Source organism: Passer domesticus, chromosome 6 (assembly GCF_036417665.1).
Source record: "Passer domesticus isolate bPasDom1 chromosome 6, bPasDom1.hap1, whole genome shotgun sequence".
Taxonomy (NCBI): Eukaryota; Metazoa; Chordata; class Aves; order Passeriformes; family Passeridae; genus Passer; species Passer domesticus.
The window spans coordinates 49,799,792-49,825,729 of NC_087479.1; the positions used below are offsets into that span (position 1 = coordinate 49,799,792).

A 25,938-nucleotide genomic window follows, 5' to 3' on the forward strand; every position below is an offset into this window, starting at 1 on the left:
AGTGGGTAGCAGTGAAAGGACATAGAAATAAAAATCAAAGGTTTGGTAGATCCTTTTCAGTATACTTAGAAATCTGAGCAATTGGTTAGGAAATATGGAAGAAAGAGCTCAGTTCACTACTGAAATTAACAATTGAATTAATTTAAAAACACAAAATCCTTTTGTTTAAAATTTATCAAAAAGCCATTTATTCTTTCTTGGAATTATTTTTCCCCCTTGAAATATAAGACACTGCCTACAATTAATTGCAAGTCAGTGATAGAGCTGAACTGAGGCTATTGGGATGGTACTGTAGTAGAGGCAATCCTGTTAAATGTTATGAATGTTTTGTCATGGTATGGGTGATCTTAGACTCTTCAGTCACTATTGCTTCTAAGAAGCAATGGATGTTCCTCTCCCTAAAGGGCTGCAAAATCTGGCTAGATAAGACTCAAAAGAAGGGTTATAAAAAGGAGCTTTTATTTGTCCTATTTTTCAGGCAAGAAACTCAGACACTTAAGTGAGTTGCTCAGAGTCTCAGAGGAAGCCTGGGTGGAGCTGGGAATTGAACGAAGATAACCTGAGTGCTTGGCTCAGAAGAGCACTTTAAAATGTTTTAGAATGTGGCTTTATTATCTATTAAGTAGAGACTGAAGAACATGGGAGATCTGAACTGGGGAACATGCTAGGTACATAATATGTCTTCAGTGGATGTGCACAGTATTTTCTAGGAGAGTATAACATAGGTTAACATCACTTACAGTGTGTCTCAGTACACTGAGCATACACTGGAAAACACTAAAGAAAGGGAGTTTTTAGATTGCTAATGATTTCCTTTTAAGGAACATGTGACTAAGGGCTGAGACAATTTGCTGCTGAAACAGCTTACTACAAGCCTTTGAAAATTCCCTGTCTAGTTATTCACATAGGAAATATCTGGTTGCAGGCACACTTGGCTGTGCAGACTTCCATGAGTACCCCATATTTATAAAGCCTGTTCATTCAGGCCTTTGAATGGGAGCAGTCAACAGAAAGAGTCATTTTTGTGAATTCTTTTTAAGTATATAGTGAACTTGCCTCTTGACTTTTGCATTTGATGCTTCATTGCGACTCACACAAAGTACAAAAGCCATATGCTACAGATATAGATAAACACAGAGATGAAATATCACCAGTTCATTTAATTTTTAGTATCACTGAGCTTTTTTTTTTTTTTTTTCACCAGTGATAGTACTTTTACTCTGTACCTGCCTGTAAGTTTTCCATCTCTTAGGTTGTCAGTTTGTTATCCTTCATGAAAAACTATACTCACTTAAGGCTGTATTCTCAGAGGCTTTTGGAAAGTGGCCTGGAAAAATTGTTTGCATGCCTGTTAGCACTAGCAAAATCCCAAATTGTCTCTGTTAGTGAGTGTGTCTAAGCCTTCAGTTCTTTTCCGTGATTTTCTGTAATACTTGAGAAATATTTTATCACTACTACTCTTACAACCAGTAATACTAATCTGTTACTGGAGTTCTTTTAATTTCACCCATAGCCAGATTAATTTACATGCTTCAAACTTAACTAGAATGTATTTAAATGTCCGGAAAGTGATTTTCATGTGAGGCTGGCATGATTTCTGACTTTGGATCAGCTAACTGTTGCTTCACTTTGAGTAATTCTACACAAAAATAAAGAAGTGGTTGTACAAATCCTTGCAAAATGAAATCATCCATTTTCCTAGAGCTGTGCTTTTTAATTATCCTTCATTTTGCTCAGGGACTGGATGAAAATAAATTTCATGTATGATAACTGTTATGTATATTTCAGAAAGATGTATATTCAACTTGCCAGAGAAATCCAGTGTGAATATTGCTTCCTAAATTTCATTAAAATATCTTAAACATCTTAGTGACACGTTTTAATGTCCTGATACTCTTCAGACTAGCCTGGTTTTACTCTACCAACTTCCTGGGCACAGCTTGTGGCAGGAGCAATTAAATACAACAACTTCTTTTCAGATGAAGTGGAAATCATTTAGACATATAATTCCAAAGTACACCTGCGAATGAGGCACCAAATTGTTTAGGTTAAAAAATTTGAACCTTAACTTTATTGCACCAAAAGCATGTAGATCCCAAAAGTTTGTTCATTTTTAACTAATCATAAAATGCTAGGTTTATTAAAGGTGTGAAGAAAAGGTAATAGATGCACAAAATATATAGATAGGCAGAATTTAAAATACAAATTCCAAAGGAGTGAAGAGATAAAGATAGTCTGTCCTTTCGCTTCAACAATTTTGAATGTAGCATCAGTTTGCAAATTTGCATGTGGGCTAGTTGTGTCTGTATATGTAGGCATCCAAGAGCTCACATTTAGAGAAAATCATAAGCAAAAATTTGCCAAGATAAACCATAAAAATGTACATAAATAGTTCATGTTTCTTACCACATTTTCTCTGCCTTTCTTCATGCAGACTATTAGATGCCTTCTGAAATTGTTGTGCTAACTCTAGAGTACAAAGAACATGATATTGTTCTTAAGCATTTCAGCTTAATTGTTATCTGTATAGCTCAGAGCAAGAGAACCACAAACATCTAATATAAATGAACAGGGAGAAAAAAAAAAAAAACCTCATGAAAAGGAAGGTCTAGTACCAGAAAACTGACAGAAACATGAGCAGCTAATTGCTGTAGGCTCCATACAGCTTGGAATGACCTAAGGGGATATCAACAAATCACTTTCCACTGGAGTATAGTAACAGCAATGGCACAACAGTGAAATCACTGGCAAAAACTAGGGGAAAAATTCTTTTAAAGTATTGGCATTAGCATGTTAGTGAGCAATTCTTTTTCCATTTTAATGGTTATTAATGTCTGTGCTTGTGTTTAACATCTGCAAACCCTCCCTTCCCACTTTTCTCCCCAAAACCCAACTGGTGGTGTGGTAACTGGATTTTATATGTGTATCTCCAACTCCCTTATGAATCCTGAAAAACTTTTTCTAATACTGATACCTATAATGGAAGTTATTTGGCACTAGTATTTACACATTTTTTTCCTCCAGAAACTGAAGACACCAGATAAAACAGAGTGATTTTGTTTTAAACCACAAGAAATTAAATTTTTTTCTTAATCACATGTTCCAGGTTGCTAATTTCTAAATAAAATAAAGCTGTCCAGAGTTTAAATAAATTAATTAGATTGTTTTTACAATAATTGGTGAAAGACAGCATGTAAAAGGAATTGGAAATGTCCCTGGTAAGGACCATTCTTTCTTACGTTTTGCAGAACTCTCCAAACCCATAAGCTAAACCAATTTTTGAATGTGATGACAGATAAGTTTCCCAGCAATTCTATTTGGCCACTACTAAGTATTTAGTGGTAAATTTTACATTGTTCACGTGTTTTGTTTTCTCATGGGCAATACTGAACCTCAAATATATCTTCAGGATCTTTGCTAGGTAGCTTAGTTGAAGAAACAGATTTCTCTCTGATTTAACTGTAATATTGCTTGAACAACATTAACTGGCTGATGTGCAGTGAACCATTTTACTTTGGGAAAACAATGCTTACTTTTCCTCCTCCTCTGTTACCCACATGTTTTGCCAACAGTTGTTGCCATTGTAACTGATGAGAAGTTGAACCTTTCCTGAATCAAACTTCTTTTTCTTTCAACAGTGTTCCGTTTTTAAATGCCGCTGGTGCAGCAGTTACAGCTTGATTTTTGGAGTACTAGCAACAGATTTTGCTGCAGTTGTCTATCTTAAAGACTTATTTCCAGTGCATTCCCAGCATCATGCCTGCAATTTGTTTTCTGTGAACTCCAGCAACAACATAAGTCTGTAACACAATTCTGAAACATTCTTTACATGAAACTCCCTCTGTGCCTTGCACAGAAACTGTGGCTGACAGAGTTGCAGCACCATTGTGTTTTCAGTCTTTCTTTAAAGGCAGTACTCTTTATTTTTACCAAAGACTTGAAATACTTGTGTAGAGCTTTCTCAGTTTTATGAAAAAGATTTTTTTTTTTCCTGAGCCATCTAAATGGGGAAAAAAAAAAAAGAAGCAAATTCTATGTATATTCAATGACCATTCATGGTAGCCCACTAATCTATGATACAGAGTTGCTATAGCTCCAAATGTTTCATATGTTTGAAAAAAACCCCTTACATTAGAGAAGAATAAAGACTACAGAATATATATATTAAGGCAGTTTGTATTTAATAAATATTTGTAGGTGCAAATGTCTCACTATTACAGAATCCACTTTTGAAATGATCTTTTATTTTTAAATGATCTCATGCCAGCCACAGGTACAGCCATATTTGTGGTTTCCCCCAGATACTGAATGATGCTCTGTAGTGGGGTCAAGCGCTCTCATGACATTTAACCATTGGAAACGAAAGAAAACATTTGTGGTGTGAAACAACAGCACATACTTGACCCTCCAAAGTATATCCATTTATAAATGGATAAAAGTGACTATTTAAAGTTGTTTTATAAGGCAACCACTGTGCCGGCCGAAAACCCCTAATTTACTGTTTGAGAAAGCAAATGATGTGTGGGTACAAGAACATGCATTTTTTAAGAAAGATCTGTGGTGTTCCTTGTGTTGCATTTGATCTTAGTGGTGAAACAACAAACCCGAGTTTTAGGAGGATGTTGCTGCCATCCTATTTTTAATTCACCATTATGTGTTAAAATAACCATTAGTTTCAAGTCAACAATCCCAGCCTTGCTTTCAATGGTTGCTCAGGTATTTCTTTTTGAAACCAGCTTATAATTTCTTTGTTTGTTTTGTGTAGGGGGTGCAGCCATAGATGTAGATTAGGGAGCTGGTGGTGCCTCAGCCACATTCCTTTCAGGATCCTATTTGCTGTGGGGAAGAGGATGAATGAATGAGAGAAAGCCTTATTTCACCCCCTTTCCTGGTCTCCTTATGCATATGGCAAGCTGTATCAAAATTTCAGTTGTTTAGGCTGCTAAAGGAGGGTGTATTTTCACTTATCTTTGCTCCCCACTCAAACAAGTATGGCAATGGCATCCAACCTAGTTTTGTTTGAAATTTTTTTCATGCTCTTTAACTTCAAGCCTAATTATAGCTTATAAACATTAGTTAGTGTCAAAGTGCACTTGCTGCTTCCATACAGGTGAACTCTGCAAATGTTATAAAATAAGAGAAGTTGATTGGTTCTCAGGCAAAACAGACACTGAAATGTGGTTTTGAGGCATGGGAGATTTTCAGAGCGTCTTTTTAAACAGTCTGGACATAAACAGATTAGTTGAAGACAACTTCAGTAAAGATAGCTCTCTTGAACCATCTACAAACCTTTTGTCAAAGAAAGCTGAACTATGACTAAATCTGTGAGTGGTATGAATTATTAGGTGATGAATTTTAAAAGTAGTGTCCAGATGTAAATAGTGAAAGCATCCAAAATATTACTCAGCAGCTGCAAGAGCTATAGGAAAAGCTGACATGACAAATTTAGTCATTTCTTAATCACTTTCGTTAGGCAGTATTGTCAGTTCCAAGAGGCAAATTTTCGTCTTGATTTACGCCTATAATAGAAATGGCTGAAAACTGAAAAGTTCTCAAAACTGTTTACTTACAAAACACCTTTTAAGTCAATTTGGAAGCTTCCTATGACCTAGAAGTAATGTTCCTTACACATGGGGAATTCAAAAGATACTGTTTTAGACAGTTTATATCAACAATGCCTTTTCTTCTGCCTAAAAGAGTGACCTTAACATGTGCACAAGTGGTAAAAACAGGTTTAAATGTATTATTTACAGCTATATCAAAATTTATTAATTAGTTACCTTTGGTTTAAATAAAATTGATTGTTAAAGCAGAAGGTAGAGGTTGGTATGAATTCTATTCTGCAGCAGCTTTCAGATAAAAGAAGCAGTGACCCAACTCATTAGCCCTTTGATTTAATATATTGACACTTGGGTACGAATAATTCCGTTTAGTGGCTTCTGCTTCCCAGGGATCAATTTAATTAGTTATAAAATGTGACTTCGTGTCAGGAGCCAGAAGAAATGCTGACGTTAAATAAAGTCATACGCAATTTAAACAATAAAGCTATCGATGCCTGGTTAAAAGTTAATGATGCACAAAAAATGGCTTAATAGAGACAACCTCAGCAATGAAAGTGATGGTAGGAAAATTAAGCTAAGTGGATGAATGAGAAATGGTGATGTTGTTGGATTGTTAAAACAAATTCATGGATGGCCTGATGGTTCATTTCATAGTACTGTATGTTTCTGATTTAAATACATGTTTGAGGCAAAGCCTGTACTTTCATATTAGGAGTGACAAGAAGTGGTCTGAAAGCTTTCTCCTTTAGATTCTAGAAAAGGACAAGACAATTTACCTGTGCACATTCATCTTTGATGTATCCCTCTGGGATATCTTGGCATGACACAATATTAACCATAATGGCCTCCTATTATAATATTACAAGTACTAATATTTGCACAGTTGGTTGAGACCCCAGTCAGGATCACTGTCAGGTTCTGATAGGTGCTGCTTACATAGTGTACAAATAAGGAAGGACAGTTCATGCCCTGAAGAAGGGAAGAATTTAATGTTAAAGAACTATGTCCTTTCAAAACCCATTTAATGCTGTAGATGTAATCTACTTATGTTACCTAAGTGGAGTAAGAGGGTTTGGTGAAGAAAATAACAACCCAGAAAATTACAGTTTGCCCTTCCTTTTTCCTTCTGTCAGTCCTTATGAACATACAGATGGACTGGAGTCCTTCAAAACTGATTCCCTTGTTTTCTCAATTCCTGGTTTGCTTTGAGCGTGGCAAGGTAAAATCCTTGCTAAATGTCTTAAATAATAACCTCCAAATCAATATTCAGATACTGGGCCAAATTCATAAGAAATAATTCTTGTCTTTTTATGGGTATCACACAAGGATTTTCCAAGTTACTGTGTGTTGTTTCTATTTCTGTGAAACATTGCTCCAGTTTAATAGTGAATTGGTATGGTCACCTCTTTTAAAGAGGTACAAACACTTATCTGAATATGCTAAATAGATGCTGGATCAAAAAATAGGGACAAATGTGATTTCTTAGCTTAAAAATGTACATTAGACAAACAGTGTCTGACATAGAAAATATTATTAGAACTAGCACAAAAATCTTTTCATTTGCTTGTAATTTATCACTTTTAAGATGAGACTGGAGCTAGTCCACCTGTGAGGAAAAAAAACTGGTATCAAAATGACCTGATGCTGAGCTAAGCCAGGTTACGTTTCCATTTCTAAGAATCCTTTCAGGGGCAGACAGATTCTGTTTAGGAAGACCAACTGTGAAAACAGACAGTAGCAAAGGGGGCAATCAGATAATAATTTTTAACGATTGTACACAACCTGATTCATCCACAGACTTCTGGGAAGCTCGAAGGGGAGCAGCAGGCAGCAGTTATTACCTGCTAAAAGCATTAACAGTGGCTACGGTAACTCGCCGAAGGACAGAGGGGATATGCCTCAGAATAAAACCTCTGTGTGTCAGAGGGATTTTCAGACTGCACAAGAGTTATGTTTTTTTTACTAATGTTAGGCAAACTGTTTTGTCTTTGCATTGACTTTACATTGGCCGCAGCCTACACAGAGGGAACTGCTGGAAAAAAGGGGGACATTAATACTTTTTACTGTGTGCGGGCCAGCCAGTAGTTAGAGAGGGGGCCCATGTTTTCTTAGGGCTCAGATGGCAAAGCTAAGTATTCAGCCTACGGCAGGAAAAAAGTGCCTTTTTTGTTTTCTGGCTGGAGAGTCCAAGCATTCCCAAAGGAACACAATGAATGGCCCATTTTGTCTGACACTGTTTCGTAGACATAGAATTCTTGTTTTTTCATAATTATTCTTGCCCGTCACTGGGTGTGCACATGACATTTGAGCGTGTTTTAAAGTCTTAACACACTCATGTGCCTGCAATAAAGTTACTCATAACAATCCAGGCTTTCTGCAGACAACAGAGCAGGGTCTGTTGTTTTCACAAGTCACAGCAGCTGGGAGGCAATTGTGAAGACAACAGCTTAATCTAGCTGGAAAATACAGGAAGAAGAGAATATACACTCAATTTCCTTCCATATTATTGCAAACAATGCAGAGGGCTTTTTTTGTTGTGGCTTTTTCTTTTCTTTGCTCTGGGTGGTCTGACTGAAAATGTGAGTGGCATAAAATACACTAGTAAATGTACTTTGAATTTTCAACTTGTTGCATTTCTGTGTTCATGCTGATGCGTCTGAATCTGTTAAGGGGTGAGAATATTAATCTACATGAGCACTTTAAAAGTCATACAATAACAGCCTTATTTTGACCTCATCTACGCAGTGTTTACACTGGTGTTGGTTTACAGCATATGTTGCAGTTGCTTCTGACTTACACTAGTATAAATGAAACTGGAACCAGGAACTTAGTAAAAATTTGGTTGCTGAAAACATCCATTTTAAACAACTTTATTGAAAGAAAAAAACAGAGCTAGGCAGTCTTAGACATTTGAAAGTTGTGTTTTAGCTTCTGTGTAAAAGGACAAGGGCACTCAGCAATTTGTTTCTTTATTGCGTGCTTCTGAATCTGTAGATTAATCATATTTGTAAATGCTTCATTTATTTCAGAAGCACATTTACAAACAAAGCATGCAATAAATTAACATGCAAACTCAGTTAAAAAGCATCATAAGGAGGCAGGGATCAGATAGTTTTTACTCTAGCTATATTTTCTGGTGAAGTTTTGTGAAATATTAGGGAAATTATCTTTTTTTTTTTTTCTTAATGCAAAGGATAAAAAATGAAAAGGAGCATATACTCCAGTTATTTTGTCGACACCAGAAGGAGTAATATGCAAATTAACAGGAATCCTATTGCAGATGTGGGGGTAGCTTAGCAGTCACCATTAGATGTGGTTTCAGTGAGGGTAAACGTTCCTTTTAAAGAAAAGGTGATATTTATCCAATTGCAGTTAAGGTACCCTCCTTTCCTGCTCTTGGGAATGCTACATACAGCAGATTTCCAGTAACCATGGCAGACAACTCAGATGGGAAAGATTTTTATTATGCATAGCACAGAGGTTATAGCAGTGAGTAGTACCAGCAAAAGCCAGTCAGACAGTGAGCATGGAAAAGGAAAGAGAGATTTGAACATGGTCCGGGCTTCTGGGAGGGAGAATGGAGATGTACTCTGAAAAAATACAGTATGAATGCTGAGGTGAGCTGGGTTTGTACTGCTGTTTGTAACCCTGCTGAAACAGGCACCTGTGGGGCAGCAATACCAGGGATGCAGGGTGAAAGAGAAGTGGGTGTTGCTCTATTGCTCTGTTCAGCTGCCAAATAAAGCAGAGAGGAGTAACATCACAGAGACATCTGATCTGTCCTAAAAAGCATGGATGGACATTTCTGGGTCTAAGCATTAAATAATTTCTACATTTTACTGACCAACAGCAAGCAAAACCTCTTCCTTAAAATACATTACCACACCTTTCCCCTTCATGTCCCTTAAAAATTCAATACCAGCATAGTCAAAAATAAGCATATGGATTAGCTGGTCTGTGCATCTCGCATTAATCCTGTTCAGCTCATTTGCCCTCACATCTCAGAAATTCTTTATTGGTATCCTATTTTCTTGTATTTTCTTCTGTTCCACTTTTGGAGTCAGATTGATTTATAAAGAGAAAAAGAAAACCCAAACCCCAATAATCCAAAAGGTATTTTCAAAGGGGCACCTAACTGAAATAGAAAATTGCATGCTGAAAAGTCTCATTTACCTGGAAACACAGTGGAGAAAATCATGGGCTAACAAAACAGGGAGTTTGGGTAAGAGAATTGTTTACTCTGAAGATACTTGAGTACAGCAGGAGGGTTTTGGAAAATCACAATTTTAATTTGTTTCAGCTGCATGTGTCTATCTTAAAAACCAGATGTTTGTAGGTGTCCTCATTTCCTTGATGTGGTGGTACTTTTATGTCTAAGCTTTTCCTGAATTTGTGACAATGACCACCCTAAAGACCAGAAAGCCAAATGTACTTCACTGTTGTCTCCTTCCTTATAATGGAAGTTTATTGGCAACTTTTGGCCATCACTTTCTTGGTATCAGTTACCTAAAAAGGAGAATTTACTGCTGGATAGCTACCTTGCATACAAGAAAAGCTACCCTCCAAAAGAGACAAAGTGAGAGTTAATGCTAAGAGTTTTGTAAAGAGACTGAAGGTGAGGAGTGAAGAGATTAAGGGAAGGAGAAAAAAAATTATTTGATAAATAGAAGAGACAGAAAGAAATCCAGCAATTATAGATGTGAGTGATAGAATGATTTTAAAAACGTTTTATTTTTGTTACTCAAGTAACTAAGATTAGCCCAGCTGCCTTCTTCACTCAGCAGCAAACTTGTTAAATGTATCATGCTCAAAGTAAAACTCCTGATAAAGGTGGTCTGCCCAGAGGAAATGTTGCAGAAACACAGGTTTTATGTGTCCCAGGAAGTAATTTAAATGGAGACTATCCAGGAGTACAGCAGGGGAATTGTGTAAATGGATGGATCTAAGAACACAGAAATCCTGGGTGAGGGAAGAATGTCCTACATATATATATATACATACATATATATATTTAAAATATATTCATAATTAGGATTATTTGTAAAGAAGATATGTATAGAAATGTGTTACAGATATATATACAGATCTGTCTATTCTGTATGTACCTCTGTATATGTAGAATATGCTTTTATATTTATAACATAAAATACATAGACATAGCCACACAATTAATAATTTATATATGTAGAAAAATAGATACTAACTCTTATAAAAAATTCTAATAGGAAAGTTGCTTCTTGTTAAGATGTGTGACTTTATCAAGGCAAGTACTACACATAAACTTCCACAGTCCACTTTTTAAGAGAAAACAAATTTCCCTAAAGTCATCTTCAATGTACTTAAACGTTGTTAACATGTGGGCATGGTGCTGGAGAACTAAGGTGCTACAGGTACACACTCTGACATATTTTGCAGTTATTTCCGTGTGGCAACACCAAAATACTGTGCTTCAAAACAGAGCACCGTAGCTTACAGGTAAACACAGATGTAAGAACTGGAACAGAGCTATTGAAAGAAGCTTTTTGTCTTCTGCTCTGATTTTGGAAGCCTATTTGGAAGGGTATTTTTGTAGAAATCTTTCTCTTGCTTCCTGATTACCCAACCCAATGACCAAAATTATGACAGGGGTAACTTTCTGGATCTGGCTGTTACTAGGACATGCCATTGCAGCTCACAATTTTGCAAGGTTTTATTAAATTAGCCTGCTGTTGGACTCTCTACCACCAAGCCAGCCCTCATCCTTACTCTAATTTTTTTTTCTTTCACTCTCATTCATCTTCCAATGAATAAAAAGTGTCAGCACTAACTAGTTCCTACTTTGTGAAAAAAAGTAGCACTTCAGCTGCTCCTGCAAATTCTTTTACCCTCTGAGCAGTGATTAATATACAGGTTTAAGAAGAATATTTAAACAAAACCTGGAAAAAAAGGAAAAGAGCAAATATGCAAGCTAATGGTGTACCCTGAGGTGAGCAAAATGCATTTTTTTAACAAGCCAAGCATAGCAAAAAAGCTATTCTACAGTGAAATTAATAATTACCAGAAAGATTTGCTAGCATTATTGTTGTATCCTTTATGAGAATATGAGTAACATGTTTAAAAAACATGGGAAGTGTGAATCAAAGCCCAAAGATTCAAAACGGTCTCTAATTTTTAATGTGAATTCTATTCATATGCCCCTGGTGCATAGCCTGAAATACAGTCTGTGGATAACAACTGCCTTAGAGTGGTGCCACTTAACCTGAAAATTGTATCTGTTCCTCTGGTAGTGTGGATTTTTAATTTCCTTCACCATCCTGTTTTAACAAAGCTTTAAGGCAGAAGGGCATCTTAGTGCCACGTGTAGTAGGTGCCTGGCTATAATACATGATTTCAGCTCCAAATATTTTCTGAAGGCAAGGTTTGTTTATTAACTGAACCCCATGCTGAGATTCAATCAATCTAATACAGGCTTAGTTTGAACATTCAAACGTATGCCCATACATCTTGGGCATATATCTTACATAATGATGTTGGCCCCAGACATCTTTCTGGGTTTGTTTATGTCTGTTATGGATTCCCCTCATTATCCATGCTGTTTGAGGGATTCCCTATGGATTCAGCCAGTTTATTGCATACTTTTTTAATTTTATGCCAAACTGAATGCTCTGAGTGGCAGCTCGTAGGGTAGCTCCGTTACAGCTTCCTCTCAAACCCAGAGATGAATGCTGTGATTAAGGTTAAATAAAATAATATGGAAACCAACATGCTGCAAAAGGGTATGGAAGAGAATGCCCCAGGAGAGGCAGGAGGGTTATAGAAGTAATGTGAACGATCAAACACTAAGATGTTGCCTACTCTTCCTATTTCTTTTCCTTTTAATTATGATTAACCATTAGAGCAAGAATTTTGTGGTTTACAAGATCTTCCTTATTGAGCATCTGTATTAATAACACTGGGAAAGCTCATTTATTAAATTTCACTAGAGTGAAGGGATGTTTGAACATGCCAGTTGCTGAGCACATCTGTGTGTGCACACAACTCCCACACAACATTAACTGGAGGTGCATATGCAGATCAGCAGAGAATGGAGTCTTAAATACAGAAAGACAAGAATGCTATGGGCCACAGTGTTCTTGGGAGTCCTGCTCCACTGGAGTAAATTTCTGAGGCTCTCCTCCTCAAACACTGCCCTTCTCATATTCAGTATATAGCACTCATTTAGTTTTTGTAGCAGAGTTTACTGGGAGTAATATATGGCCAGAAGAAACTCAGGCTAAAGGACAGGTTTTACTTATAAAGCCTTTGCATTATGGAAAAGGTTGTTTTCAATCTGAAAACTCAGATTTATAAACACTTAATTCATCAGTTCCCCGTGCCTTTCATTTGAAATAAACAGCCAGCAATATTATTTTAAAATAAGGCAGAAGGTGTAACAAAAATGAAGTAATGTTTTGAGAAATAGGTGATTGATGATTAAAAAACAGAGAGAGAAGGGGTGGGGGGTGTCAGTCCGGCATTCATTAGTCAGGCAAAACTTTGGTTTGAGCATGCATTAAGTCAGGAAGACCAGACAGTGTGTCTGCAAAATGATTCTTTCTTTGAGAAGTAGTCTCTCAAAAATATCCCCTTGTTTCTTAAAACTAAAGGCATCCTTTGACCGACTTAGTTGTTTTATAGCTATTGATGCTAGAGAAAACAAAAGAAACTTTAAAACCTGGAAACATAAACATCATTGAACCATCCCCTTTGAAAGAAAAAAAAGAAAAAAAAAAAAAGGAGGGGAGGAGGGGGCTGGTGTGGAGGGGAGAGTGAAAAAAAAAAGAAAGAAATCACAGTGGATGTTTTCCAGGAGGGCACATGCTATGCTGTGCAAAGGGGGCTAGTGTAACAAGAAGTCATCTATTCTTGATTTCTTGAGACAGCTAGGGCTTTGTGCCTTGTGTAGTTTCTACGTTTTAAGAGCTTGTTCTGTGTAGCAGAAATAATACAATAAATGGGTTTAACCACATTTGTCTCAGCTAGACAGTCTGCTTTGTCAAAGATTGCTGGTACAACATAAACAAATTATGTGTTTGTAGCGCGTTTCAATGAAAGCCTATCTAACAGAGCGGAGATTGTGTTTCGGCAGCTGTAGATTTAATCTCCTACCTGTCAGTTAAAGCAGGCATTTCCTGAGCAGATAAGGCCTGGCTGCAGAGGGGGAAGCGGCCACAGCTGGACAAAGGGCCATTGTTACGGGCTCGCAGCCGGCCCGCGGCCGCGGCTCCGGGCGGGAGCGGCGGCTCCGCCGAGTGCTGCGGGCGGCACCGCCCGCGGGCATCGCCCCGGCTGCGGGGACTCCAGCCAGCCCTGAGCCAGGGCTCCGTCCCGAGTGCCGCCACAGCTTCCCGCTGCCAGCGGCTGACCGCCGGCCGAAAGCGCGCCTGAAGTGCCGCTGGAGTTTTGACAAATTGGGGAGAGGTGGAAAATGGCAAGATTGGCGTTCCTGCTGGAGAGGCGGGATGCTCCGCAGAAAAGGCAGCGCGGCAGTGTGGTTTTATATCTGAGCCATAGATGTTTGCTAGAATTTTAATACCTGAAGTTGGATAAGAAATACCCAGTGCTCGTTTTAAAGATTTCTTGACTTCCTGCCTTGTTTTACCTTTTTAATGGTTCTGTTCTTTCACAATGTTTTTGTAGATTAATCATAAATGCTGTAGAGGGTTGAGAAGCCCATAAAATCCACTGGGGCGAGACAGTTGGTGTAGGAAGCACTCAGGCTCTATGGATGTCACTGGAAGTTTACAAACTCTGGCGCTTGCTCCCAAATTTGCAATAATTACCATGTACCAGCGGTGGCAATCACCTCAGTCATACTGTGTAAACACACCAGTTCCTTGGATCCTTTTCTGAGTAAAGACAGTCAGATCATGCCAAAATCTGAGGAATCCTAGGAAGAGATGGAACAAATTAATTTTTGCATGCAATCAGTATTCTGATTTGACTTTGATCTCTAGACACAGGAGTTTTCTGCATTAAGCTAGTTCTCCACATAATTGCCTTTGATAACCCTTTGTGTTTCGATCTAAACACTCCATAAACATCATACGATCTCTGGAAGTTATCTAGGTTACTATTCTGCATTAAATAGCTTTCAAAAATATACAGGAGCAGGAATATTCTCACTGGATGTGAGTAACTCCTTTGACCTAGTCTCTTGAATATTATGCATTTAGGCTTGAGGAAAAATAGCAACACTTGCTTCTCCTCCTCTTTGAATTGATTCCTCTTTATTATAAATACCAGTAGATATGAACCACACGACTGGGTGGAATGGGAAAAATGTCTCCTTCTTGTACCTGTGCCTCACCTCCACCCTTGTATCCTGCCTTATGTGAGTTGGAGGTTGATGTTGGAGGGCTAAACTGTGCAGTGGTGGCATGGACCAGCTCAAAACTGCCTCTTGCTTTTCCAACAGAGCAGGTCCCTCCTCAGCCCTGGCTCTGCACCTCGGGTGGCTCTTGGTACAGCTGTGTGGTGAGATGTAAAGGTTTGCAAGCAGCAGATTACAATGGAATTGGTTCTTATCCACCACACATCACCACTTCTGCCACTGGAAAAGAAACCCAGGTCTCTTTGAGGGTCCTCCTGTGTAAACTGTAGCTGTAATACTCTCTCCTGAATGAGTCTTTGGTCTTGAGTTAATTAATACTTGTAAAGTATGTAGTAGTCTTTATGTAGTGACATTATAATATGGATTATCTATGAGACTATAGAGAGCTTTAAAATATTGTGTTGCTCAGGATGAAATTCTTCCAACAGTGAAGAAAATGACAGAATTTCCATTGTCATTGGTGCCCCCCCTGAATATCTGATATATTGTATATTTGTTTAAATATGTTCTGTTTTGTTGCACTTTTTTTTTACCTCTACAGTGCAGAAGGATTTTGATCAGATCAGTTTTTGTTTTTATTCCTACTTCTGCTGGACATTCTCTTTAAAGTGAAAGACAGTAATTCCTTTAGTAACCATCAGTTTTGTGGTCTGATATGAATTTTTTTATACCATACCTTGAGGGAATTAGTTGCATGTTAGTAACTAGTGATGGTTAGTATTAAAAAAGAAGAATTCTGTTTTGGAAAGATGTGTGGGGAGAAAGTCTGCTTGAAAGTAGCAATACCATACACACATTTTAAAGCGTATTTCACTCTATTTCCACCAACAGGAAATGTCAGTGTACTCCAAAAATCTTGCACATTTTGATATCACCATTAAAACATAGCTAATAAGGGATTTCTAGCATAATTTATATTTAGATTTGAACTGAAGTAATGTAGCTTTCGTGTATAAAAAAATATCAACAAGTATCATTAGGCTGCAATATTTTTCTTATTTTGGCGTGAATAAGACAAGGTGCAAATGAGAAACATACATCTTCACTAGTCTTTGGAAATATCTGAAATAATTGACTTGCTCAGTCTTCTGTGATGGCTTGGTGACCACTAACTGTGACAATTTGCATAATAGTCAACTCTTCACTTCTGTAGAGATAACTGTTTGTATCTGATTAAAATTAGGACTGTTTTAGTTCTCTTGACTTTTCCAGAAGTTGCAGTAATAGAGATTTGCTGTTATGCTTTAACCAAACAAATGCACACATGGGGATAACAATATGCTGAGTTTATGCAGATTTTACAACACAAATCTGAATAAAATACCCACTAATAGACCCTTAAGGAGTAATAAACACACATGAATTTTCCTTAGTTGCACTTTAAAGTGATTTTAACATACTACTAGACCTTAACAATAATATTTAATTGACAAGATTATGCATTTGTATGGATTGAAAAGGTGGTAGATCTCTAATTCCAAATGAACCATAAATTCACTTTTGCATAACATGTTTTATTTATTTCTCTATAGCAGAGATGTTCTCCATCCCTCCTAGTGAGAGTTTCTTAAAATACAGACAATTTAAATAGATTTAATTACCATTTATCATACTCCTAACTCCATGAGATCATCCTAAGTTGAATTCTATATTTCCAGATAGTTAAGGAGCTAGATAAAAACAGGGCAACATAACGAGAAGCTAATAGAAATTAAATGCTATCTAGTGTTTGAAACTGTTCTGTTTTCAGTGATGTTGTCAGTATTTTTCTGTAGCTTCCTGCTTGATTTCCCAAGTAGATGGAATTTAAGTTTATTTAATTTCAAATTTTGACGTGGTGAGTAAAAAACATAATAAGAAATAAGGATCCTCTATTTTGCTGTATGATCATGGTTGCAATTTTCACATTAATGTTGTGGCCACTGCAGCAGACTTAAATCTCCAAATCATGCTGGTGCATTGGACAAATGGAAAAAAATGATAGGGGAAAAGAAAGAAGATAACAGTTACAATCCCCTTACAAATTCAATAGTGGGCTATGTATTTTTTCCGTATTATTTCCAGTCTGAAATGTTCTCACTTTGCAAGTCTATGGTATCTTTTTTACAGTTTATTTGCCAACACTTCCCCTGGGATCCCATTGGCAGACATTTTCTTTGTGGCTCATGTACTTTCACTGAGAGGAAACATTTTTCAATTAGACTGTAGATAATTAGATGGCAGATAAATTAGAACATAATATACCTCCCTATACAGACAGATCTCCAGTGGTTCTGTATTGCTAGCAGGAGCAGAAAGAAGTCTCTGAATAATTCTCAATGTGGGGCCAAATTGACATGATTTTCAGTGTCCCAGCTATGACACAGTGACTGGGGGGTCACTTTGGGTCTTCTGCAGCTTCTTTTTCCGGCTGCCTTTCCTCCTCCTGCTGAGTCACAGGTGCTTCCCTGGGATTATTCCCTAGAGGGGATTTCTCACTTAAGTGTTTGGGTCCACCCTCACTTATTACCTTTACATAAGGGCATGTTGGGCATTGATGGCCATTTAGCCAAATGAGCCTGGGGAGTTTATCAGTTACGTTTCTGTTTCTGAGAGCAAAAGGCTCAGCCACACTTGCACACAAAGTAGCCAGATCCTTCATAACTGGACTGGACAGCTAACCCAGCCTTGTGGTCCCTTTGCTTCACCAGAACAGCACGAATAAAACAGTCACACCATTCAACTGTAACCAAAGACACTTAAAAAAAAAAAAAGTACAATTCCTCTACAGTTTTCCTAAATATATAATTTCTGGGACCATGGTAAGGGTCATTGATGGCATGAGTTCATTACAATATTGGCAGAGCTGGGGAGCAGATTTAAGCTCAAACCTGCAGAAATCTTAGCATGTAGCTGCTTTTAACATTTACACAGTCCCTCTGACTTTCACATGTTAAGTTTTCATAAGAGAAGTCCCTACTTCTATGTGCAACATCTTGTTTGTGTTTTTGCAGCATCCCACAAAATGACTTAGTCAAAATAAAATTTAAATTATCAAAACTTCTAGTATTTCTTGTCTTCCAAAAAACAACAAAGCTCAACACTAGTTACTGAAATCCATAAAAGTCTGACATTCTGGCACTACTACTTTTATATCATATTGCATAGAGACTATTTAAAATGCAGCTGAAGTAAATAGATATCATATACAGGATATTTAAAATCTTGCACTAATAGTTCTGGGAGCACAAACACTTCTTTCAGTGCCATTAAGACTTATTTTAAAATGAATCAACCTAAAATATAACCTGTTGAGCTATCAGTTATGGCTACCACGTTCTATCATATAAACATTTTGAGCAGTCTGAAAATGCACATCCTTACTTGATATACTGCCATTACCTGGAAATCTATTACACTGTAGTTCCTAAATGAGAGACTAGAAAATTTCCAACACATTTTTACTATGGAAATTCAAAACTCAGTGAGGGCTTACATTAAAGTTGTAGTCTGGGTGTACCAAGTACTCAAGAATTTAAGAAGAAATTTAAATTTAAACTATGAGATGTCTAAATCTCCCTGTGAACAACTTAAGTTCCCACAGTGGCTGCAACATCACATGAACAAAAGGTTCTGTTCATCCTATACTATAGAAAAAAAAATAAATTCGGTAAATTCAAAGATTGGTTTCTCAGCTAACTTGTGTTGGAATAGTCTGTTAGATTCTCTGCAAATCTCAAGATTTTCACAGTTTGAGAACAGGGTCCAGCGATCTAATTGGTTGAAGAAGGGGATGGCACCGATTTTAAATAGTAAGGCTGGATTATTGCAGGTAATTAGAGCATATTTGGCCATTCAAACTGCTTTATACTAGTACTGGATGTAATAAAAAAGAAAAAAAAGCTTTAAAGAAGGGATAAAAAATTATTAAGATTGTGTTTGCTCTCTAGCAAAAAGATGGCACTTTTGCTCTTTAGTGAAGTAGACTGTGCACAGAGAGGCAGCTTGCGAAGTTTGATCTTCTAAAGGAAGAGGAATTCATCTGCCATTATAGGGTGGGATTACTTCTACTTTTGAAACCTGTGATCCTCACAGCTAAGCAGAAATGTGTGAGCTGCTTCTTTGCTTCCAGTGCTGCCACCCTTTTCTCTGAATGCCTTTACTTCTCTGCTTGCAATGTTAGTTGTTGTAGAGGCAGCTTCGGTTTTTAGAGATTAAAACTCTTCCTCCTCTTCAATCTCGCTAAATGTGCTGTACTCCTTATCCAAAAGAGGCAGATCATTTTAATTCAAAGCATTATTTCTGTATAACATATCACTCTGGCTTACATTTTCCATGCACAACACTAACTATCAATGACTTTTTAACAAGGAGGATTGTTCAGCCAACTTCTGAGATTATCACTCACAGAACTGTAGGACAAAGCAGTGTAGATTTGCCCAGTTTATCAAACAGGCCACCAGCTTTTATTATTTCAGGGAGAATCAAATTGGAAGTTGCTTCTTGAACTAATCAGGGCTGATTTGCTCTAAAGTTGCTTCCTGACTTAGATCTCAGGCAAGGAAGTGCTGTAATCAGTTCCCAAGGGCCGTCAGAGTTGTGATGGGATATTAAAGGAATGGTACACTACCTTTAAAATGTTCCCTAATCTTGGCAGAGTTTTGTGTTTAACACAGTTAAACCTGAGCTTGTTGTATAGAAACAAAGATTAATTTCATGAGGTAGATTTATGCAAGATTCGAATGTACTTGAGGCAGCAGAACTGAATTTTGGAGAGAATATATTCCAGTCTCCTCCAGGGTTTGCACTTTCAGCTAAAAATACAGACTGGCAGAATTGTTCAAAATCAAACATTTACTACCCATCAAAAAAATCCCCCAAAACCAAAAAACGACCAAACCCAAAAAAACACCCTCAAAAAACCCCCACAAACCCAAAAAACTTAATGAAAGAGAAAATTAGTCCCCCTGAGTGTCTGTGTTTGCATATTAGCCCATAGCATGGGCTCTGCCAAGTTACTCTCTGACTGACTGCTGCAGATGCTCTTTCTCAAGTATTCTGAGTGAGATCTTTAGTGCAAGTCTTTGGGGACAAACAATAGCACCTGTTCCTCACAAGATAGCAGCCCAGTTAGTCCATTCATGTATCTTTAATGAAGCTCTGGGGCAGATGGCAAAAAATGGCATCATCAACGACAGCACAGAGGAGACAAAAGGGGAAAGTGCCGATCCAACAATGTGCTATTTTTACGAATGGGAAGAGACAGAGTCAGAGTGTTTCTTGGGCATCTGCTCCCGTCTTGGTTTTCAGAAAGACCTGAGGAACATCTCAGCAATTAAAATTTCTGGGCATGTAGCCGATTTTATGAAGTACACCGATCAACCCCTCCTCCCAATTTCTCCCCCTCCTCAGTAAAATCAAACCCATCATCTTCATAATAATAAAACTCTTAGGAATAGAAATTGTCAAAAATTAAGGAGTGAACTGGATTTTTTTTTTGCATTCATTTTATGTTTTTAATAGTTCTGTGATCAGTGATACTTTCACATTCTTTTCCTTTTGAGTGCTTATTTGTGCTTTTCTGTTGACCTGTGCTGAAAATGGACACCTATGTATATAATAATTCTGTGTGAAACCAACACTTACGTAGGAATTGTCTTTCATATGTGCCAGAGGGAAGACTTGTGGGAGGGAATGGTGGCCTTTCAATATGAGCTTTTTTCAGTCTGCGTAAGTCTTTTAATTGTAAATCCAAACTTACAAACAAACCTATAGTCAAAGTTATGCTGATTTATATAGACTGAAGACCTACTCCTGATTTCATAGTAGGAAGAATAGCAGATAGCCAGAACTTGAAATGGTAATACCCCACACTTACAGAAGTGCTTTTATTTGAGAGTTTAAACAAAATCTATACAGCTGAGTAGATCAAAATCTACAGGAATGCATTGTAGGATTTGGTTATGATATATTTCAAATTATCTTTATGACACAATGGAGTGAAATACTGCAGTGGGTATGTTTGCACCTTCACTCAAACCACAGCACTCTGATCTCCTGTGTCTTGTGAGACTGTGTTGGAGTCTTGTACCTTTGCAGCTTCATGTAAATGCTTTATGTGGGGGATATTTCTTATGATTTTGTCTCCATTTTATTAAATGTAATTTAGGAACTACTGCAAATTTTTTGTAAGTTGTATTCCATTGAATTTCTTCCTGTACAGTTGCTTCTATCAGACAAAGCCTGTGGTTTTCCTTTGCTGTGCTCCTCTAGAGCTAATGTATAGAAACACCAGGCAGGAAAACCAGCACCATTTTATCAGAGCTGAATGCCTGTTCTGGGCACATGGGGATCAACTCCAATCTGACCAAGTTTAATGCATAACCTAAAACACACAGCCAGGCTTACCTCAGCTAAAATGAGAGAAATAGCTGCGTAAAGCTAGTTTCTTTCACGCCCCAGTGCCGTAGCAGTAATTGCACAAAGACCTTTTTATTATAAGTTGATTTTCCTGAGGAATGGATTCAAAAAATACTGTAAAGTGTTTATTTTTTGCTTGACCTTTATTAACCTCCATCTTAGGGCTTTCCCAAGAGAAGAGTTGTTGGTAAATTAACCCTCATAGAGACACACAGTAGCATTTCTGCACTGCATCAACGGTTGTGAAAGTAATGGGGATATGACAAGAAAATTTGGCACTATTTAAACAATGTCATAGGTCAACATATGGGATTTGACCAAAAAAGTTTTGTAGGAATTAAATGCAAAAAATTGCTTGAAGTGTACTTTAAGTTTTTAATAGTGTTTAATTCCACCAATTTATGGTAGGATGAGGAAAATGTTTTTTCTGCCTAAACCCCTATTTTTTCCTACATTTATTAGCTTTGATATATAAAGCATTATATGTTTGCTTAACTGCTAATCAGAAAAATGATATCAAACCCTTGAGTATGTCTGGGGTTGAGGAGTGATGGATAAAAAATTCCTTGAGATCCTAGCCACTGTCTCTAAAACACAGGTACTGTAAATTAAGGAAATAGGAAATTACCTTATGGATTTAACAGGCATCATCTTATCACATAATTCTCTATATGTTGAATACAAATGCTAGTATAAGAAGAAGACTTTTTTTCTTTGTGCATGTTTGTGGTTTTTTGATACATTTATTACAGTCAAATTAAATTTGATATAGTAGGTTTTGTTCTGAAATGGTCTCTGAATGCAGCTCCATAATTACCAAGCTACATGATAGCACATAAAGCTATAAAACTGCTTAGACATACAAGCAATTTATTTCTTATAGTGAGGTGTGTGTGGCAGAGTATGTTAGCTTGTTTAGCAGCCAAGATGTTGGAGCCTTAAATCTTAAGAGTTGTGTTGTTGACTAGAAGGCTCTTTAGTACTCTGGTGAGATTTTGAAAGAACATACCTGAGTTGTTGGTATTTATGCAAACCATGTTGTAAGATCTCAGAATTAAAATTTTCCTAAGGTTACTAAAATGTGAACATCAAGATACATACTGTAGTGTTAGGCTGCTTCTAAATGCTCATCACTGTGCGACCAAAGTTGAGAAAACCTGTGAAAAATTAATAGAAATACATACCACACTACTTTTAATAAAACCTTTGTTATGTTTTGTACCTTTTCACCTTGTGCCGGGGCAGGGAATACTAATTAAAATAAACAAAAGCGACGTAAAAGAGAACCAGGAAGAAATAGGGAATCGTGCAGTTCAGCGAGACTGTTACACCTTTGACACTGAGGGAAAACAATGTTTGTGAGGGCTTTGATGTGATAATGTGAAGTTGGCAGCGATTGCATTAAGGGGAAGGTTCCGTGGGACTGTGTGAACGCAAGAACGCTATCAGTGCTGGAGAAATACCTGTCAAGACAAATTTGTGCTATTTCTGATCAGAGGCTCTCTTCTGTTTAGCAGGTTCAGGGTCACATGCCTCCGCTCATGATCCCAATTTTTCCACACGACCAGCGGACACTGGCAGCGGCTGCTGCAGCCCAGCAGGGATTCCTCTTTCCCCCAGGAATAACATACAAGCCAGGTAAGCTCATGGGGATGCGAGGCCATTGCACGTTTCAAGACGTGAACGGTAGCTTCTTGTGTGATCTGTCTCATACAGATGATACACAACAGGTATAGCTGGCTGGAAATTATGTGGAGCTTTTGCAACTCCACATGAAAAAATACTTCCGGATTGAAGGAGGTGGATAGACTATTGGTTATTGGACATCATGATTTTTTAAACTTAATTTCCACAAAGTAATTTGCTTTAAATATAGTGCCCCACTTGCATAGCAATTTGCATCTGGCCTGCCCTATACAAAAGCTAAATGTCTTTAATTAATTCTGTTATCTTTAGAATATTTGTGTTTTGTGGCAAAATTCTTGCTCTTTTGTTTGATTTCAATCTGGTTAATAAAAGGTTTCAGTAGCTCAGTTCCAGTCATCATTCAGACTCCTAACAGGTCACATAACCTTGCAGTGAAATATGTTTTGAGATGATTTAGCAAATGTTATGATTTCTTTCTTTTTTTCCTCTGAGTTTACAGGACTCCTGGGGAATTCAATTAGGGATATAATGGTTTGAAGCTACTTTCAGAGCCTCCTTGTAAACAGGGCTTTAAATGTTTAAAGACACTTTGCCAAAGGAATTCAATGTAGGAAGATATTTAAGTAAATAAAAGTCAACCTTATTTTCATTTGTACATTCTTTGTAAGTGACCTCAGTCCAGAAGCAGCAACCTTATTTTGCTCATTAATAGTATTCTCTGTCAAGCTGCCTTTAGCATATTAACCTGATAACTAATAACTACAAAACATAAATAACAGGGTTTTTTTTTATTCATTAAATATGAAGCGTACAAAGTAAAGCATTGATCCTGTTCCCACTGATATTGGTGGTGCTTTTGCCGTTGACTGCGACAGGAATGGGGTCAAATCCAATGTAAAGCCTCATAACAGATGATGTAAACAGCATGCTAATTAAAAGCCAGGTTGAACCTAGAATCTTTTCTAGCAAGTTTATTTAGTAGTAGATGAAGTGGGGCCAAGCAGGATTTCAGCAAGTATTTCCGTTTGTCCCGCTGCCTTCTGGCTCTTTAGTCCAGAGACGTTCCTCTTTAAACACAGATTTTTGTCTAGCTATCTTACTTTCAAGTTTTGAAATACAAAAGTTTTTGTCTGATTTGACAAACTGCACACCCATCGCCACCTCACAACAGTTAGGAACCAAAGACAAAGGGTTGCCAGTTGTGGAAATTACCTAAAATGCCCTGGGTAAATCTTACTTCTCACAGACAAGAGAAATGCTTTCCTCGTTTTCCCTGTTTTAATCTGAGATGCTTTCTGAGTAGTGACTGTTAGTGACTAAGCTGATGGTTGTGCTGCCCCCTGAAAGGCATTGTGTTAAATCACGTGGTGTTAATTTTGGCTCAGAGATTTCTTGGTACCAAATGAGTTAAGAAGAGTTACCAGCACGTTTTCCTGAACATGACCAATCTTCTGGACTTATTCTACAGTGTTCCTCATCTATCTAGTTAGTTAGTACCTATCTAACTTGATCCCATTGGCCTCCTAATAGGAGGTGATGCAGCTTTAGGGCATTTCCTTACTTCACAGAATGCAGAAAGAGAGATGTGTAACAAAAGTTAGAAGAATGAAATGCAAGAAGAAGCCTAGGCCTAGATATCTTGGAAAGCAGTGAAGCTGTTTGCTGGTGTTAGTGGTTTAATTCCAGATGATGCTAGTAAAAGGCCAGAAGTCACAATGATCTGATTATAACCAGTAGCTTTAAATAAGTTAGAATTTAAATCTTTATATATATTTATATATTTAATATATATATTTAATTCTACTGCATGTGTGGCAGAGGTAGCTGGGCAGGTCAGTAGCTTCTGTCAGAGACACATTATGATAAAAAAATGCTGTAACTACACTTGGTATTGATTAATTCCTATTTTTGGCACTCTCGGCACAGTAGTTAAGGAATTAATGAAACTGGAGATTAAGCTATACTCTTTCATAGAGAGGGTTCTTCAAAGTCATTTCTGAGGAATATTTATGAACTTGACTGCTACTACCTGTACTCTTCTACTTTTGTGAGAAATGAAACTTTCACCTGCAGAACTGTCAGGTTAGACTTGCTGGTACCTCTGTGGGAAGACAGGAGATGGATTAACCCTTCAGATGCTTACAAATTTCTTTTAGGTTACATCTTTAGCTTCTATTATATTTTACTGCATTTTGGCATCGGCAAGACTGCCAGTTTTACTTGACATTCAGAAAATACAGTGAGAGGCATTTCAATAAGAGCAGCAGTGGGGACTAAGTATGTTTGAAAGTGACTGTGTAATTTAGGGAATGTCGAATATTGTGTGCACAGTCACTTAATTTGCTTTGCCTGCAAAACAGGCTAGATATAAGCTGGCTCCAAAGTGGGAGCACTGCAGCAGTGTTGGTGTGACAGGACAGAAGTTCTGCCTTGGTGTACAAGCAGGGGTATGATTATGTGTCCATGTCCATGCAGAAATATCTTCCTGGGCTAAATTGGGAACCAATTTCATGGCTGTTTAGTTCAATGCCAAGGTAGCAGTTACTGAGTACTGCTGCAGATTTGCACACAAATGCTAGGCCTTGGAGGAACAAAATGGTATTCTTTAGCAAAATAGAGTAGTTTGTACACTCAACTGAAGGTTCTGTAGTAGAGAGGAGAATTTATTAGGTTCTGAGGCCCTTCTAGTACATGTCTTGCTGCTCATGAACTTCTGAGATCAGCAAATCATTAGGAGCAGAAAACTTAAGGACTTGCTGATACACAGCTACGATAAAGTCTGACAAGAGAAACTTTCCTTCTGCCTGGCAGAATCTATAACACTGAGATGGCTGTAACCCTCCCCCCACAGTATTTTGGAGCTCTAGGAGGTGAAACAGGCCAAAGTTAGCAAGTGCTGATGACAAGTAATAATTGCATTAGAAAAAAAATCCCCAAAGTCCCATGCTTCCTTATGTATCTCAAAGTCATGTAATATAA

The 25,938-nt window shown here is 37.5% G+C and overlaps 1 protein-coding gene across 19 annotated transcripts in view; it reads left to right on the forward strand.

The window, feature by feature from the left end:
* SOX6 (SRY-box transcription factor 6) overlaps positions 1–25,938 on the forward strand; it is a 403,867-nt gene that overhangs the window by 281,331 nt on the left and 96,598 nt on the right. For 17 of the 19 annotated variants that reach the window (XM_064425383.1, XM_064425386.1, XM_064425381.1 and 14 more), the window contains one exon: positions 22,827–22,950. In XM_064425383.1, the coding sequence (XP_064281453.1) occupies positions 22,827–22,950 (124 nt within the window). The remainder of the gene's footprint in view (positions 1–22,826; positions 22,951–25,938) is intronic. The other 2 variants (XM_064425377.1, XM_064425379.1) reach the window with 1 other exon arrangement.